The sequence below is a fragment of the Taeniopygia guttata genome, chromosome 23, assembly GCF_048771995.1.
Source record: "Taeniopygia guttata chromosome 23, bTaeGut7.mat, whole genome shotgun sequence".
Classification (NCBI taxonomy): Eukaryota; Metazoa; Chordata; class Aves; order Passeriformes; family Estrildidae; genus Taeniopygia; species Taeniopygia guttata.
In genome coordinates this window covers 2733042-2749832 of record NC_133048.1, presented here as the reverse complement: position 1 = coordinate 2749832, position 16791 = coordinate 2733042, and the positions used below count along the sequence as shown (strand labels likewise).

Sequence of the window (16791 nt, the reverse complement as noted above, 5' to 3'; positions counted from 1 at the left end):
CAGAACTGCTCAAATGGTGGAACGGGATCAATTAGCCATGAGATGAAAAGTAAATGGCTGTAAAACTGCCTCTCCCTCCCACCCTCCCATTAACACCAGGAAACAAGCAGCCAGATGTAAATCAGCCCAATCATCAGCTCCTGAGCACATCAGGAATAGAAGTTTCACAGCAAGAGAATTTCTAAGCCGTGTTAATGTAATTAATGTAGTGTAACAGCATGACCCACCAGCATAATACTGTACAGAAATATATCAAACACACTTCAACTCTTCCCTCTCTCAGTGCTTCATGCAAGTCTTGATGGTCTCCATCAGCTCCTTGCTGGAAATGTGAACAGCCACATAAAATTTCACCTTGGTTTTATTTCCTTGTCTCACAGTTTATCTGTGGCTCTTTTTATACCCAAGGATCCCAAAATGGGTGTAATGTGTGACCCAGATGGAGTGAACAACAAACAGGAACAGTGGGCCAGGCAGAGCCAGACCTACAGGATAATCTGATGTGAACTAGACTCTCAAACAGTGCAAATTCACAGCTCAAGTGGACTCAAACCCCTCCCTTCCTCCCCCAAAATCTAAATGCCACCCACCTCTACCAGCCCACGAGGTGCTGGCATGCCAACATCACACATCACCAGGAGAACAGGGATTTTCCTGCCAATCCCATCATCTTTCCACACCTTTTCACCACAGACTAGCAAGTCCACCAGCAGGATCTCACATCCTCCAGAGCAAGGACGTTTCAGTGCAGACCCAATCACAGCAACAAAAACAACGGAGACGCCACGGCTTGAAGCCCACCAAAAAAAAAAAAAACAAAAAACCCACAACGCCAAAAACCACTTCAAAAAAAAAAACCAAAAAAAAACCAACAAAACAAAACCATCATGGAATCAAGCTTACCTTGAAGTCTGCCAGCTGCTGGTTGATGGTTTCCACCTCTGTCCCCACCACCCACTGCAAGGCCTCGTGCTCCTCGGCCGCCGCGGTCATGCGGCTCAGCTCCTTCAGGCGGCTGTAGAAGTCCTCGACGCGGGACAGGGTGGTCTCCACCTGCTCCTGCCGGCTCCTGCCCCTCTCTGTCAGCTTGCTGCACTGCTTGTTCAGCGTCTCCAACTCCCGCTTCAGCCCCAGCAGGTCGGGGCTGCCCTCGTCCTCCAGCATCTTCCTGCACTCGCTCTCGGAGGATTCGATGTCGCTTTTCAGCCGCTGGAGTTTGCCCAGGAAGGCGCGGACGTCCTCGGCCTGGGACTGGAGGCTGTCCGAGTCCCTGCCGATGGGGCCCATGCTGTCCAGCTCATCATCCAGATCCGCCAGCTGGGAGAACATCTCCCTGACCCTGCTGTTGAACTGGCCGATCCCTTCCAGCTTGTTTTCCATGAGAGCACAGCAATCGTTGACTTTCTGCTTCACAGCCTTGAAGTCCTGCTGAGCCACCTCAGCTTGGCTTAAGAGCTGGGAGCAGTCGGATCCAGCCGGAGCATCTTCTACCAGACCTTGAGTGAGGTTTTTCAGATACTCCACTTGTGGCTCCAGGGTCTGCAGCACTTCCTGCTGTGCCCTGAGCTTCTCCAAATTCTTGTTGCTGCAGGCTTGCGGCCCGAGGGCATCGTAGATCTCCAGCTGGTGCTTGGCCCCTTCCAGCTTCTTCTCGATGTTCTTGAAGCTCTCCTGGAACTCCTTGAGCCTCTGGGACATTTCTTCAATGGAGCCAGTCTTGGTCTGCAGCTCTTCTGTGATGGCATCCATCTTCTGGTTGATGCTGGCCTTCTCATCCCGGATGTCATCCTCGTCCGTCTGGGAAGCGTCAGTCAGGATGTCAGCAGCACTGTTGAGCATCTCCAGCAGGGACCGGCGCTTCTCCACGTCACTCAGCATGGCCTTGGACCTCAGGAGAGTGGCCTCCAGCTGCACTGGATCCAGGGTTACCTCCAGCTCCACCATCCTCGCCTTGCAGTCCTCCACCCAGGGCAGGAGATCGTCCGCGTGCCGCTGGTACTTCTGAGCTTTCTGCAAGCAGTCCTTGAGCTTGGAGTGCCTGTCAGCAGCCTGTTTGCTGAGCTCCTCCCAGTGTGTTTTCAGGCTGACCAGCTGGTTCTGCAGAGTGGTCTTCTCCTCCCCAGGCTGGACTGAAAGCAGCAAAGATTCTCCCTCGGCCACAATCATCTCGTAGGAGCCGCTGTGTTGGTTGAGGCTCTTCTGGAACTCTTCTTGCTCCTGGATTTGGCTCTGCAGCCTCTCCAGTTTAGCAGAGATGGGTTGGCTCTGGGCTTGCTGGCACCTTTTGTCATCCAGCCAGGTCCTGAGTTCATCAAACATGTGCTGGAACTGCTGGGAGCTGGCGAGCGCAGTCTGCAGTCGGTTCATCCGGTCGGCTGGAACGGCAATAAGATTAGAAGGCGACAATTAAGCTCAAATCAAATAAGCGAAGTGCAATTATTTAAAATCATCTCAGATGCACCAACTGTGTTTTGATTAACAGGAAGGAGCTTTCCATTGCATCACCAGCCCTTTTTGCTCATTGATTCATAAATTTTTTAAGTAGTAAGAGGCAGTGGCAATGCAGAAGTCTCAGCTCTTCTTACCAGTCTCTAAATGTAACCTCTCAGAGACCAGAAGATCATCCCAAGACCAGAGGGTGGCCACTGAATTTAGGAACCTGGTTTGTTTCCCAAGCATGTGCCACCCTGCTTGGTGAAGAGTCATGTGAGTGGGGCTAAACACCTCTGCTCCCTCTCCAGGCTCAGGTATTTCTGGAGTGGGAACTCTCCCATGTTTGGTGTCACATAAAACAAGCAAGAAGAACCCTAAAAAGTGATAAATGGCGCTTCCCTGTTTATTTTCATAAACCCAGTGGTGGGAGAGCCTTTTAGCAAAGAGCAGGGGTGCAGCTTGACATCCTAACATCTTAAGCAACTCCTCCATCTCACCTGCCAGATCCTCCAACCCTTTGAGGGGAAGTGCCACCGTCTCCAGACGTTTCCTCAGCTCATCTTTGAGGTACTGCTCCCCAATCAGGACGGAGAGGTCATCACAGAGGGTCTGAGCCTCCGAGATCTCCTCTTCCAGCTGCTCCAGGTCCGAGCGGATCTCACTGGTCTCCTCCAGCTGCTGTTTGACAGCATCAGGCTGGGTGCTGATGGCTGACTGGCTGCTCAGGCGCTGCCCAACAGCCTTCACCTTCTCTGAGAGGCCCTGGAGAAGCTCCTGGTACTGGGTGCTCTTTACTATGGCTTGGTCGATCTGGCTGGAGCGGGAGTTGAGGCGCTCGGTGAGCTCGGACCATTTCTGGTTGACCCCTTGGAGCTCATCCCGCACCTGGCTGGTGGATGGAGAAACATCTCCCGGGCCAGTCAGGATGCTCTGAGCTGCCTGGTTGAGCTGCTCGTGCTGTTGTCGGCGAGCTTCGAATTCCTTCAGCATAAACTGGAACAGAAATAACATAAAAATGTTTGCATAAAACTGACAGCTCCGAGTACACACAGTCAAAACAAACCAGACCTCCAGGGGCTTTATCCAGCCCATGGAACCAGCAGGAATAGGCCCTGGGGTGGGACAGCAGTTGGGCTGGGTAGCTCAGGATCTACTGTGACCTTGGGAGTGAAAAAGCTGGGAGGGGTCTGCGACTCCAGGACTTTGCTGTCTCTCTTATTTGTCTTGTAATGTAGCATAAACCACTGAGATGAGATGAAATCTAATTATCTCCACTGGGGTTTTTTTTGCTCCATGATGTGGCTGGTTACAGCCATGTTAGGATTTGGAAGCAGGAGGAATGGAAGGTCAGGCTGGCAGGCAGAGGGGCAACATTAGCAAGTCCTGCAGAGCATCAGCACAGGCCTTGTTTAAATCAATTCCACTCTCCAAGAGGGGCCAAGTGATTCACTGCTGAGTCAACCCAGCGCAGGAAGGCAGCTCAGCACTGCACCCTTTTCAGGTTACTCACAGCGGTTTGGGCTCAGCGGGGTTTGGAGGACTTGGAAGAGGAGCCATGAGGTCTCTGAACACTCACTGCACGTCCGAGCGCTCACAAGACACCCACAACCTCCCCCCTCCCTCCTGGGCGAGACCCTCTCCTCCATCCCGCGCCCACCACGGAGGCACAAACCCCTCTCACCTGCACCTGCTGCTTCTGAGCGTTCAGCATGTTGGGGTCGATGGAGAGGGGGCCCAGCACACTCATCATCAGCTCCTTCTCCATCAGCCAGGGCCGCAGCTGGGCCTCGGTGGCCTGGAAGGTGGCCAGCTGGCTCGCCGACTCCTCCAGCTTCTGCTGCCGCGCGGCCGTGGCCTGGCTGGCCCTCTCCCACCTGCAATCTGGAGCACAACCTCTGTGGTCAAGCTCCTGGCCAGCCCACCTCTCCATCACCAAGGTTGTTTTCCCCTCCTCGTGGTTTTCCCAATGGGAAATCTCTGTTTTTCAATAAAACTTAGCGTGGCTCTGTCCACTCCCCATCTAAGGAGCCATTACCCAAATTTAGCAGCCATATGGTGTGGAAGCTCCTAGGAGAAAACCTTGCAAGCAGGATTTCTGTGCTCTAGTCACTGCTGCCATCACCTTGGGTGAGCCACCTCACATTCCTGGCCCGATAAATGAGGGTACTCGCACGGGTACCCATCCTCACACGGCACACTCGGATCTCCTGGGATGGAGTCAACACGTTCCTGCCACTTCAAAGAAGGGAATCTCCGGGATTCTTTTTGAACACACAGCCTTGTTTAGTCAACACCTAATTACCTAGGGTAGCCTCACTAATGACTAGATTTTTATATCAAGCAGTGAAGCTTTTAATCAAAACAATCAACCTGTGCCACTAACACATTTCCCTCCCCACACCCATTTTTTTTTTTAAGAAGCAATTTAAGGAGGCAATCCTTTAAAATCCACATCCATCACAGAGATTTCACTAATCACGACACTGTTCATCTCAGGAACACCTTCCACACCAGACAGCTCAGAGATAGGTTTGCTATTTACTGAATTTTAATTAGAAGTGACTCTGCTCTAGCGTGACTTTGGGATCGCCCCACACTCCTGAACCACGTCTAACGTGATGTTTGGAGACAGAAGCCTCATTAATGCTTCAGGCACTTACTCAGGTCTTCCTGCATCTTCTTCCAGTTTGCTGCTTCTGGGGAATCTGGATATTTCTCCAGCAAGCCAGAAAGTGCTTCCTTTACCTTCTGGATCTTCCCAGAATTCTGTTCCAATTCAGCCAGAAATGCCTGAAAAAGAATGATTTTAACTTCCTCAGATACAGGGCAGAAGAATCACTGAGTAGGAATGAAGCTGCACCTACAAGCTGGAGCTGGATAATTTCTAATTTCTGTTCTTTGCTCTGTAGTTAAATCATTTTTTTTAGCACTGTTGTGAGCTAACTTGGCCACAAGGGCAGGGAAACGCTGCGAATTGCTTTCCAGGAGAAGCTGGAGTGACCCAGCAGCAAGGGCTCCAAATAATCTCTGTTCCCCTCAGCCTGACATCAGTAGGTCTAAAAGCAAAGGGGAACTTTGGGCTGCTGCTCCATGAATCTGCCAGGAATTCACAGAATTCACAGAATGACCAGGTTGGAAGAGACCTTCCAGATCATCGAGTCCAACCCAGCCCTAACACCTCAACTAACACCCAGTGCCACATCCAGTCTTTTTTAAAACACATCCAGTGATGATGACTCCCTCACCTCCCTGGGCAGGCCATTCCAGAACTTTATTATTCTTTCCATAAAAAACTTTTTCCTAATATCCAGCCTGTATTTCCCTTGGAGCAGCCCGAGACCGTGCCTGGGAATGCCCTACTTTAACTCAGAGCAAACCCTTGTGGCTAATTCTGTGCACCTCTGGGATCCTTTGGGAGCTGCATGGCAGAGGGGTGGAACTGGATGACATTTAGGGGTTGTTTTGTGACCCTGTGATCCCAGAAAGTGATCCCAGAAAGTCGGGAAGAGCAGTCACCTTGTTGTGCTCAGCCTGGGCTCTCATCGTCTCCGTCTTGGTGGGCGAGGAGGAGGCCTCCAGCTCGGACAGCATCCTTTCCTTGGACTCCAGCCACTTGAGCATGGAGCTGGCCTCCTCCTGCACCTCCTGCATCCTGTCCAGCATGGCTGAGAGCTGCTGCTGGCGCTCCCGCAGCGCCGTGCCCAGCGCCTGGTACCGCCGCCTCACCTCCGACACGTCGCACTGGATCTCCGTCAGATCTGCCCCCAAAAAACCAGCCCGGGGTCAGCACCGCTGCCCCCGCTCTCCACCTCACACCATCAGCTCCTCAGCCAGCCCCAGGCAGCCACAGAGAGATGAGATGAGATGAGATGAGATGAGGAGCAAGAGGCCACACTCTGCCCACCCGCCCGCAGAGCGACGTGGCATCATCCTCGCCTCTCCTGCCACGGGGGATTTTCCTCTTGTCCCCCCCGTGCCCTTTGACAGTTTACAAACAAAGCTCTCTGTTGGTGAGCTTGATGCAAACTGAGCTCCCTTTTCGTAAAGCCACTGCTAATACAAGGTTAAATAATTTGGCACCAAGATATGAAGCCGTTTTTATGCACCTATTATCTCATTGAACCGGCGAACTAACAGCAGATAACGGGCAATAATTAAAATTGCTCTTCAAACTGGAGGGTTGGACACCATTACAATCCCACAGAAGCAATAAATTTAATTGCAGGCCTTAAAATGATCTCCCATTTATCAGCTCCTAACACCACCTGACGAGGTGTCAGGGTGCTGTCACTCCCCAAGGCTGCCCCTCTCCGTCCTTCAGCCTGACCTCCACCCTCCATCACAGCAGCTGAGAATTCCCAACCCATTGCCAAGCTTGTTTCCCTTCTGCTGGGATGCTGAGGGTGTCACGCTGAGGTTTGTATTCCCAGGGAATGGAAATGCTTAGACAAAAACGGGACAGGGGGACGGCTCACAGCGGTGTTGACAGCGAGCTCACCTTTGCACGTGTGGTATCCGTTCACGCTGCCTCCTGAGCCTCCTGGAGTGGGCAGAGTGGCACCTGGGCAGAGGGGACAAGGACAAGAGGGACAAGACAGAAGTGTTAGGGATGCAGACAGCAAGTGATGAATGGCTGCTGCATGACAGGGACCACCAAGCACTGACATGGCATCTCCACCGCCCACCTGCCCAGCACTGGGCATTAATTTGGTTTGGAGCCCCTTTATCTCTCCTCCTCCTGCTCCCCTCACTTTCCTGGAGCTGTTCCTGCCTTTATGGAGCTTCTGAAGGTTCTGGAGCAGCTCTCCCAACATCCCAACATCACCCAGAGCAGGCATAACGTGCCTGCTGCATGGGCTGCAATGCTGGGGACCACAGGCCTGGGAAGCTGCTACCCTGAGCATGGTTTTGTGATTTATACCAAATAAAACTGCTGAATGCCTTCCCTGAAGGGATTCATTCCCCCATATCCTCCTTTTTCGATGGGATGAAACTATTCAAACCAGCCCTGTGCTCATGCTGTCTTTGCCCAGAGATGCAGGATGCACCAGTGTCCCTTCTCTGGACACCAGATGTCACAACCAAAGGGAGATTCACATTTTCAGGCAAGTCTCTCTTTTCTAACCACATATTTTAAAGCTTTCCTGAACATAAGGGGCTGCACCTTTGGTCACCCACAAGCCTCTCCTCACTTCTCCTGATGGTTTCCCAAAGAACTGCTCATGAACTTAATCCTAACAAACAAATCCAGACAGTAAATTCCCATAAATTCCCATCAGTGATGAGAGTCCAGGGACTAGTTCTCACAAGCTGGAAGACATCTTTGAGCTGCTTTCCAAATGAACCAGACATAATCTCATTGCTTCACAGACTTGAAGCCAAAAGGGAGACCAGGAAATCACATCTGACTATCGCATCCCCAAATGTCATCCAGATATGAAACCCAAATGCTGGAGGTTGATTAAAACACTCCAGCCTTCAGGAGGCTGAAGAACATCACCAGGAGAGAGCATGAGCCACTTCCATGAGCTCCCAAGCTCTACCAGAGAGTGATATGTGTCCCCACAGCAAACACAGGGCTCGTTAGGCTACAGTTAATTAAGCCAAGTCAGGATGATGCATTAACGCAATGAGTGCCAGTGACTCAACCACTGAGCTGAGCCCCATGATACTCAGATCACCACAGGCCCTCTGAATTTGGTTAAAAGGAGGAAATAACCAATTTTTTTTGCTGAAGGCAGGCTCAGAGAAGACGCAGTGGTGACAGCAGAGTTGTCCTCAGGAGTGCTGGCCACAACTCACCTGCCTTGGGTGGGGTGCTGGGGGCCGTGATCTCCACGATCAGGTTCTCCAGGAGGGTCCCTCTGCGGCCAATCTCCTCCACCTGGGGCCCCTTCCCCTTCCATTCCTCCAGGAGATCCTGCTCAAAAGCAAAGTTTGGCATTGGAGGCCACGTTTGCCCGGCCACTGTCCCCTCTGTGGTGACATGGTGACACCAGGACACGGCACCCAGGGAAGCAGCTCATGGCTGCACCGGGGGAAGTGGGTGTGACACATCTATTTTTGCCAGGGGGGAATCAAACAGCGAAAAAAGCTCTTCCCAACTAACAGGTCTGCTGAAGGAAACCTTCTCCCTCCCACCATTCCAGGGACATCCCTCCTCCCGCTCCCTGCAGAGCCCAGCCTGGCTGAGCCCAATCCTGGGTGCCGTGGGGTGTGAGGGCTGTGGGTGACTCAGCAGAGCTGCTCTGCCTCTGAGTCAAAGCCCAGCACATCCTCATTTATCACATTTTTATCACATTCCTCTGCTGGAGGCTCGGGTGACAGGAGGCCACCTTCCACACCTACCACGGGAAACATTCACAAAAAACCAGCGTGCTCAGGTCTCCCACTCCCAAATCCCACCCAGAGCTGGCACAGGGAGTGACAGGAAACCAGGCAGTGCCCAAGGAAGCTCTCACACTGCTCCCTGCTCTGCAAGCCACTGGATGCACGCCGAGACCGTAAACCGCCCCCCAGGCCTCAGCTTCCTGGGATTTGTTTCACATCCCAGCATTTCAACGCTTTCCCAGCTTGATTCCAGCTTCCCTTGGCCCACCTGGATCTGCTGCCTGTGCTGCTGCAGCTCCTGGGTGCCCAGGGAGGTCTCAGCAGGTGGAATTTTGCCTTCGCTCTCCCTCAGCCACTTCCTCACGGCGCCAACCAGATCCCGAAACTCATCCAGTTGCTCCTGGCAGGATGATGCATCCTTTTCTCTGGGAGTGAAAAGGTTTTGGAGAGTCAGAGCTCGTGCTCTGCCTTGCAATTACCCCCTCCTGAATGCAGCACGGTTGTGTCTCTAGGAGCCCTTTTTATAATTATTATTATTATTATTAGATGTTGCCTGGGAACAGCACAAAATGGGGTGCAAGCAGTGCCAGCCCCTCACTGCTGCTGACCCCCTCAAATCCTGGCTGGTGGCACTTTTGGGCACTCCAGTGGTGGCCAACAGCCACGGGACCACCGCTGCCAAGCTGCCCAGGCTCTTTGTCCTGGGAAAATCGACACTTTTGGGAAGACAGGGCTTATTCATGCCGTGTCCCCCCAGGCACCTGCATCCCGGGGGAGCCCAGGCTGTGCTGCCCCTCCTCCCTGGCCACAGCTCCAGCCATTCAGCCCATCCTGGGGGAACAAGGCAGCCCCTGGGTGGGAGTCACTGGCCCCTCTGGCTCGTCCTTGCTGGCCAGGGCTGTGAGCAGCCTGCCCAGCCCTGAATTACTGGGGATTATTTGGAGTTGTTGGAATCTGTGCTATTGATGATTCCGAGATTGTAGAAAGTCTCTGTCTTTCAGCCCCGCTGCCAAAGAAGAAGCCATAATTCGTCTGTGCTGTTTCAAGGTTGTTTATTCTGTTTATCTCTAACATGTTCTGCTGCCCTGCCGCAGCTCTGTCCTGCAGGGCAGCGTGTGGGGCTCTGCCCTCAGTGGGATGGTACAAACATTAAATACCACAAACTCCCTGTGCTGCATTTACAATAACGTGCCAATATCTGTCACCTACGTTGGACAGTGTGTCCCCAGCCTGAACCAACAGAAAAATGCCAACACTGCAGTGAAACATGGAGGGCATGAAGAAGGAGAAAAAGGACAAGGCACACCCAATTTCCTCCATCTTGTCCCCTCTGAACCCCTAATCTAGAATCCTAAAATTTTACTTTTGCACCCGTGCCACACTTAATTATTACTTATATCAAACACTCAGAGCTGGTAATTCATCCTGTGAGATTGAAAACTCTTTTCCATGGACAGAGATCATAGACAGTGTCTGTGGGGGCTCTGTCCAGGGGGGTTCTGACCCCTGCCAGGGTCCCAGACCTGCCAGGGCAGCCAGAGGGATGCCCTGGATTCCCACAGGGAGTTTCATCTGCTTTTCCCCACCACCTTCCCTGCATTCCGCAGGGATTTTGGAGATGCAGCCAGAGAGGGGTGGCTCCCAGGGATGCTGTTGCTCTGACCCTGCTCAAGCTCCCTTTTATCCCCATTTCAGGGCGCTCCAGGAACCGGCTGCTCTGCTGTCACCTCGCTTTCCCATCCTCCCAGCAGCAAGCAGGCTGCTCTGGGATGGAGCTGTGAAACACAGAGCTCCTGCTCCTGCTGCAGCACCAGGAATTTTTCACAACGCCCCCAGCCAAGGCTTTTTTTAAAGCGTCAGCTGGAGCAAAGCTGCCTCAGGATCCTGGCGTGGGAGGAGGGTGGCAGGAAGAGCTGGCTCATGCCCCCCTGCTCCTTGGAAAGGAGATCTCCACAGGGCCTTGCTCGGACCATGAAGCCACCCCCAGGCTCCCCTCCGTGGGACTCACCTGTCTTTTGCCACCTTTTGTAGCTGCAGGAAATCTTTCTTCAGGCTCTGCAGCTTCTCCTGCTGCTGGAAGGCGCCGGGGGCGAAGCCACAGGAGCTCAGCTCCTCAGCCAGGTGCTCCAGGGTGGCCAGGTCCTCCTGGTGCTGCCTCAGCTCCGAATTCAGCTCCTGCCAAGAGCGAAGGGTGATGCTGACCATGTCCCCCAGCAGCAGAGGGGATGAACTGGGCAGCCCCACACCCTGCTGAGATGGACAGACCCTCTGTGGGCAGTGCCACGCGTGGTACCAGTGCCAAATGCTGGGCACAGCTCACTGCCACCTGCTCCTCCAGCTCAGCAAATGCTTTGAGCAGCTGCAGGGGCAAATCCCACTTTCCCCAGTGCTGGTGACTGGGATGGGATGGGGAGCTCTAGATCAAGCCAAATCAACCCCTGGCACAGCACAGGTGTCTGGTTTCATGTCATCTTCCAGCATTTCTGAGGCTGTGGATGAACCACCCCCTGTGGGAAGCCAGAGGGAGGAATCCTGCCTAGCCACCATGGCCCACAGCACCCCTGAAAATGTCCAAGACAACCCGAAACAACCTGGTCTAGTGGAAAGCATCTCTGTCCCTGAGAGGGGGCTTGGAATGAGATGATCTGTAAGGTCCCTTCCAACCCAAACCATTCGAGGATTCTCTGGCTCTAAGCCCTCCAAGGTCTGTCACATCCTGCCAGCACGGGGGTATTTTCCTGTATGAACCTCAGAGTCTTTAAGTGGTAAAATCCTGCTACGTTTGGAGTGGATCCTATAAAATCCCATCTGAAAAGCAGCCTGGCTCCTCAGAAAGCCAGCCTGGACCTTCCTCAGCCACCTGGTGCAGGCAGAACTTCTGCAGGGCCTCACCTGGATGTGCTGGGAGAAGTGGGCGATGCCGCGGTCCGGCTGATTCCCGGACGCCAACATCCGCGTCCTGCTCTCGGTGAACTGCTGCAGCCTCTCCCACAGCTGCTCATACTGCTCCACCGTGGGGAGGAGGCCCTTGAGGGCGTCCTCCCTCTCCTGCTGCTGCTGGCACAGCCTCCCAAAGTGCTCTGTCACCTGGGCCAGCTTGTCCTGCAGGGCAGAGGCCGCGGGGCTGTCGGCCGCCTCTGTGAACCGTGTCACCATCTCCCGGGTGGCCTCCAGGCAGCTCCTCTGCCTGGCAATGTCCTGCTTCAGCTTCTGTGGGGAGCACAGGAGGAGAGGGAGGGTTTTTTTAAGGAAGTTTCTCGAGCAGAACTAACTGGGCTGCCCTCGGGAGCTTTGGCACAACCAGAGTTGGGGAAAAAAATAGTTTTATATCCCAGTTTTCCTTCTTTTTCTGACCTGCCCAACATGCTCTGCTTTTCCCTGTGTCTGAAATCTTGCTAGGGAAGAAAAAAAAATGGAGATTTTCAACAAGTCTGTGACCTTGCACAGTTTGCCCAGAGATGTTGGAGCTGCCCCATCCTTGGAAATGTCCAAGGCCAGATTGTACAGGGCCCTGAGCAACCTGGTCTAGTGGAAGGTGTCCCTGCCTACGGCAGGACATTGGAATTAAATGGTCCTTAAGGTTCCTTCCCACCCAAACCATTCAGTGATTCTATGAAAATAAGAACATTCTGCTCCTATACCTTTTTAGGTTTTTTTTTGGTGCTTTCAGCACTCAGGAGTTACCCCTGCACGGTGCAGGCGCTGCTCTGGGGTGTTTGGGGTGAGGGAGCTGGGCCCAGCCTTACCACACTGGTGGCAAGTGAGTCCTGGATGGAAGCAGAGGAGAGCACAGCAGGCTGATCCTTCTCCAGGTTCTTCTCAACCTCAGCCACCGACTGCAGGAGGCTCTCCAGGCTCTCCTGGACGCTCTGGGACTGGGCGATGGATTTCTGCAGCAGGTCTGAGCGCTCGGACATCTGCTGGGAGAGGCTCTGGAAGCGGCTCACGATGGCATCTGCAGGGTTCAGCATGGAGCACACTCAGTGGCACAGAGCTCCAAGTGCTCAGAGAGCAGCCAGGGTCGCCTCTGGCTCCCCCAAAACTCTCAGTGATGACAAATCCCTGCCCCAAACTCAGCAGCGAGACGGGGGACGCAACACAAGTGGCCACATCCCTCCCCCCACATGCAAACACAAACCCTGAGGATGCACTGCCATGTGATTACCCCCAAATTCCCAAAAAAAGGGATTTATCTCTGCCCCTTCTGGCTTGTTCCCACTCTCCCCAACCCTCCCTACCAACACTGGCAGCTGCTTTGCTCTGTACCTGTTGTTTCCTGAATGTGGCCGTGGTCTGGGGCTGGCTCCCCTTGGATGTCCAGCAGGGTCCGAGCTGCTTTCTGGAGCTTCTCCACTGGCACCTGGTGCTCAGCCAGGTCTCCCTGCAGTTGCTGTTTGCACACAAGACCAGCCAAAAATCAGAGATGAATCCCAGGCAGGATTGCCACACTCATGGAGCTCACAGCTCCTTTTACATCCTCTGAGGTTTCCTCTGTACTTCACCACTAAATCATTAAGAAATTATGGAAAAATCTATCCCCACACTGCAGGCAGAGCTGGATCAGAGGGTTTGGGCTGTGCACCCTCATGAGAGAGCAGTGCCCCCTCTGTGTCCCTCTGGGGTGTCTGTGCCTGCAGCTCCTGCTCCTTACCCTGAGCACCTCTCCCAGAAATCTGACCCCACCTGACCTGCAGCACCAGAACCTGCAACATCTGCAGGTGCATCTTTGCCCTCAACCAGCAAAAAAAACACCAACAAACACCAACAGGTCAAGTCTCCTCCCTGCCAGCCAAATTCTCACCCAGGCTCCAGCACTTCCCAGGAAATCCCTCAAGTGTACCTTGGTGCTGGCCAGCTGCTTCTGCAGCACGGCCAGGTCTGATGAAACCGTCTCAGAGAGCAGCTTCCCCAGGGCAGCTTCACTCTCCTGCAGCCACGTCCTGAGAGACTCTGCCACCTCCTGGAACTGCTGGTAGTGATCCAGCAAGGTGTTCAGGTGGGAGCCCAGCTTGGAGCACTGCGAGGGAGACACGAGAGGTGACAGGGATGCACACAAGCACTGAGCAGCCCGTGGGGAAATGCACAGGAATCGGCAAGAAAGAAAAAGCAATTTAAAAAAATCAATCTTGCCACAGGCTAAATGAATTACCAGGGGGAACATGCAGACCAGCAGCAAGACAAGGGTGTTGCCCATGCCCTGAAGAAGACAATCCTTGTCCTACAATCTATAAATGTCCTCACAGCTGGGACAAATATCCCATCCCTAATATCCTCTGCGCAGGAGGAAAAGAGGACGCAGCTCACAGCCCTGCCCATACCTTGGAGTGCAGCGTGGTGTATCTCTGCGTGGCATCCTCCAGCTTGCTCTTGACCACCCTCCTGGACATCAGCAGCTGGGATTCAGCATCCCCAGCATCCCCATCCAGAAACTTCTCCCCCGACATGGTGACGAAGCGCAGGTCACCCTTGTGGGAGATGACATCCTCCGAGAAGCTGCCCTGGCGCCGCAGCAGCTGCCGGAGGGAGGCAGGGTCACTGTCCCCTTTGCACATCCCTTGCAGATCCTGCTCCGCCTGCTCCAGCCAGGCCTCGAACTCGCCGTGGTCCCGCAGGAACTTCTGCAGCTCCTCCCGCAGGAGCTGTGCCCGTTTCAGCCGTGTCTCAGCGCGCGCCAGCGAGGCCGGGTACCGCTCCCGCAGCTCCGCCAGCCGCGCCCGCAGCCGCTCCCGCTCCTCCCCGGGGCCCTGCTTGTCCAGGAAAGCCTGTGCTGCCTGCCAGGCCAGGATCACGTCCTGCTGCTGCGACAGCAGCTCCTGGTGCTGCGCCTGCAAGGGACAAAGGCGAGGCTCGGCGCTGTGGCAGCAGCTCTGCGGCCACAGAGAGCCAGCACGGACCTTCCCAGGTGTTTTCCTGGGGGATGGCCAGAGGAAAGAACGAGAAACAATTCTTATCTCTACTTGTTGCACTTGCTGTCGTGCAGGTGTGGAATGTGTCATTAAGAAATCACCAAAGGATGATTTCTGTGATTTCTTAATTGGACGCTGGATGGTGTTTGGATGGGTTGACCAATTAAGTCAAAGCTGTATTGGACTGGCTGGAAGGCTTAGCGAGTTTCTTAAGTAGTATAACATAGTGTAAGCTGATATAATAAAGCAATTGATCAGCCTTCTGCAATAATTAGTCAATGTTAATTATTCCCTGGCTGGGGGCCTGTGGTGACACTGCCCCCCGTGCACGACCCGGCCTCTGCCTCCCCCAGCAGCTGTGGCTGGGCCATGCCTGGAAGGGTTCAAGGCCAGAGTGGAGCAGCCTGGTCTAGCTGGAGGTGTGAGTGGAACAGGATGATCCTTAAGATCCTTCCCAAACCAGTCATTTTCATGATTCTGTGACAAAGCACCAGCAGGGTGGGGAAAACTGGGAATGCCCCAGGTTGGGCTACAGCAGTTCTGCTCACAGCAGAGTGACCCCTCCTGTGGCCATCATGGGCACCTTCTGGACCCTGATTACACCTTGCCACAGCACACACCCACCACACATTCTGCATCTCCCGCAGGAAGCCGGGCGGGAACTTCCCACACGGAGCATCCCATGTTTCAGACCAACAGCAGGGTCAGGGCGTGGGGCAGGAGGCTTTGGGTGGGACAAGGTGTCAGTGCTGACCTTCAGCCTCTCGTAGTGCTCATCCAGGCTCTCAGCAGCACTGTCTGCTCCCACAGCGTGGCCATCAGGGACATCCCCAGTGCTTTTTCCTGCTGGTGTCCCCGTGCCTTGATGGACAGGGTGTGGTCTGTACTCTGGGAGCGCTCCCTTCTCCTCCAGCGATGCCACCCAGTCCAAAAGGGAATCGATCTTATTGCTGTTCTCCTCCAGCTCTTTGGCAGCTTTCACCTGAAAGCACAAGGGCTCCAGATAAGAATGACCCAGTTCTTGCATGTTCAGCAAACTGCTGCACGGGGGAGGGAGACAAAAATCAGCAGAAGTAAAAAAAACCAAAAAAACCCGAGGAGTTTCCCAGCCTCAGCAAATGCCTGAGACTCCCCCAGACCCTTTGTGGCTCTCTGGAAGGTACAAAGAAGCTGTGAAAAATCTCAGCCTCGCTTCTACATTGAATTTTTCATCCTCATACAACCCAGGGCCCCCACCCCAAAAGGGCTGGGATGTGATTGACAATCCTCACCCATTAGGGGTCACCCCAAAGGCAGAGTAAGGGACTTTTCCTCCCCCATTCCCTCCACAACCAGCTCATCCCTGGCTGCAGCTCCCAAGGCATTTCATGACAGAAATATCTGGGGGGAGCCTCGCCCGGGGAACACCCAGGAAGGAACCACAAATTGCTCCGTGCTGCATCACCCAGATGGGCTTCCAGGACCTCCCAGTCCCCCTCAAGCAAAGCCTGGAGGCTCTACAGCTCCTGGCACGTTACCTTCTCAGTCTCCTGCTGCACTGCAGCACTCACAGCACTCTCCAGCTCCTTCTGGGCCACCTCTGTCCTCTCCTGCAGGGACTGGTACTGCTCCTTGGCACGCTGCAGGTCCTGCTGCAGTGCTGCCAGCTCTCCGGGCTCCAGCTTGGCTTTGTTCTCCTCCAAGAACTGCTCTGTGCTCTTGAGGACGCCGGCGAAGGAGGCGGCTCTGCTGTGCATGCTCCTCTGCAGCTCCTGGGTGGACAACGCCGTGAGGCTCTGGCCACTCCTGAGGTGAAACTTCTCCACCTCTACCCCTCAAATTTTAAATATCACTGACCTTAACATCGCTTTGCCTCTGCTGCAAGGCAGGCAGGTCTCCCTCTGCTCTCTGCTGCTCTGCCAGCGTGTCCTCTGCCTGGCCCAGCCAGCGGCTCAGCTCGGCCAGGCTCCGTGCCCGGGCTGCCTGCTGCTCCTGCAGGGTCTGCGGGCACAGCAAAGGGGACAGGGGACAGTCAGAACCAGCCCAGCACCTCCTCCCACACTGCTGAAAGGCAAGGTGAGGTTACAGCTGGAGCAGCTCCTGGAGGGGAGGATGCAGCACAGAAAACTTGGTGGCTCTCCGA

General features: G+C 54.2%; 1 protein-coding gene across 23 annotated transcripts in view; it reads right to left on the bottom strand.

Moving 5' to 3' along the window:
* The window catches only part of MACF1 (microtubule actin crosslinking factor 1), a 141024-nt gene that overhangs the window by 51316 nt on the left and 72917 nt on the right, over window positions 1-16791 (bottom strand). For all 23 annotated transcript variants that reach the window (XM_072917952.1, XM_072917946.1, XM_072917953.1 and 20 more), the window contains 17 exons: window positions 16506-16649; window positions 16187-16420; window positions 15424-15651; window positions 14082-14588; window positions 13604-13780; window positions 13030-13153; window positions 12510-12718; window positions 11656-11973; window positions 10772-10938; window positions 9032-9188; window positions 8236-8353; window positions 6932-6994; window positions 5950-6191; window positions 5094-5223; window positions 4115-4314; window positions 2931-3426; window positions 904-2375 (listed from right to left, as the gene is read on the bottom strand). In XM_072917952.1, coding sequence (XP_072774053.1) covers window positions 904-2375; window positions 2931-3426; window positions 4115-4314; window positions 5094-5223; window positions 5950-6191; window positions 6932-6994; window positions 8236-8353; window positions 9032-9188; window positions 10772-10938; window positions 11656-11973; window positions 12510-12718; window positions 13030-13153; window positions 13604-13780; window positions 14082-14588; window positions 15424-15651; window positions 16187-16420; window positions 16506-16649 — 4986 coding nt within the window. The remainder of the gene's footprint in view (window positions 1-903; window positions 2376-2930; window positions 3427-4114; window positions 4315-5093; window positions 5224-5949; window positions 6192-6931; window positions 6995-8235; window positions 8354-9031; window positions 9189-10771; window positions 10939-11655; window positions 11974-12509; window positions 12719-13029; window positions 13154-13603; window positions 13781-14081; window positions 14589-15423; window positions 15652-16186; window positions 16421-16505; window positions 16650-16791) is intronic.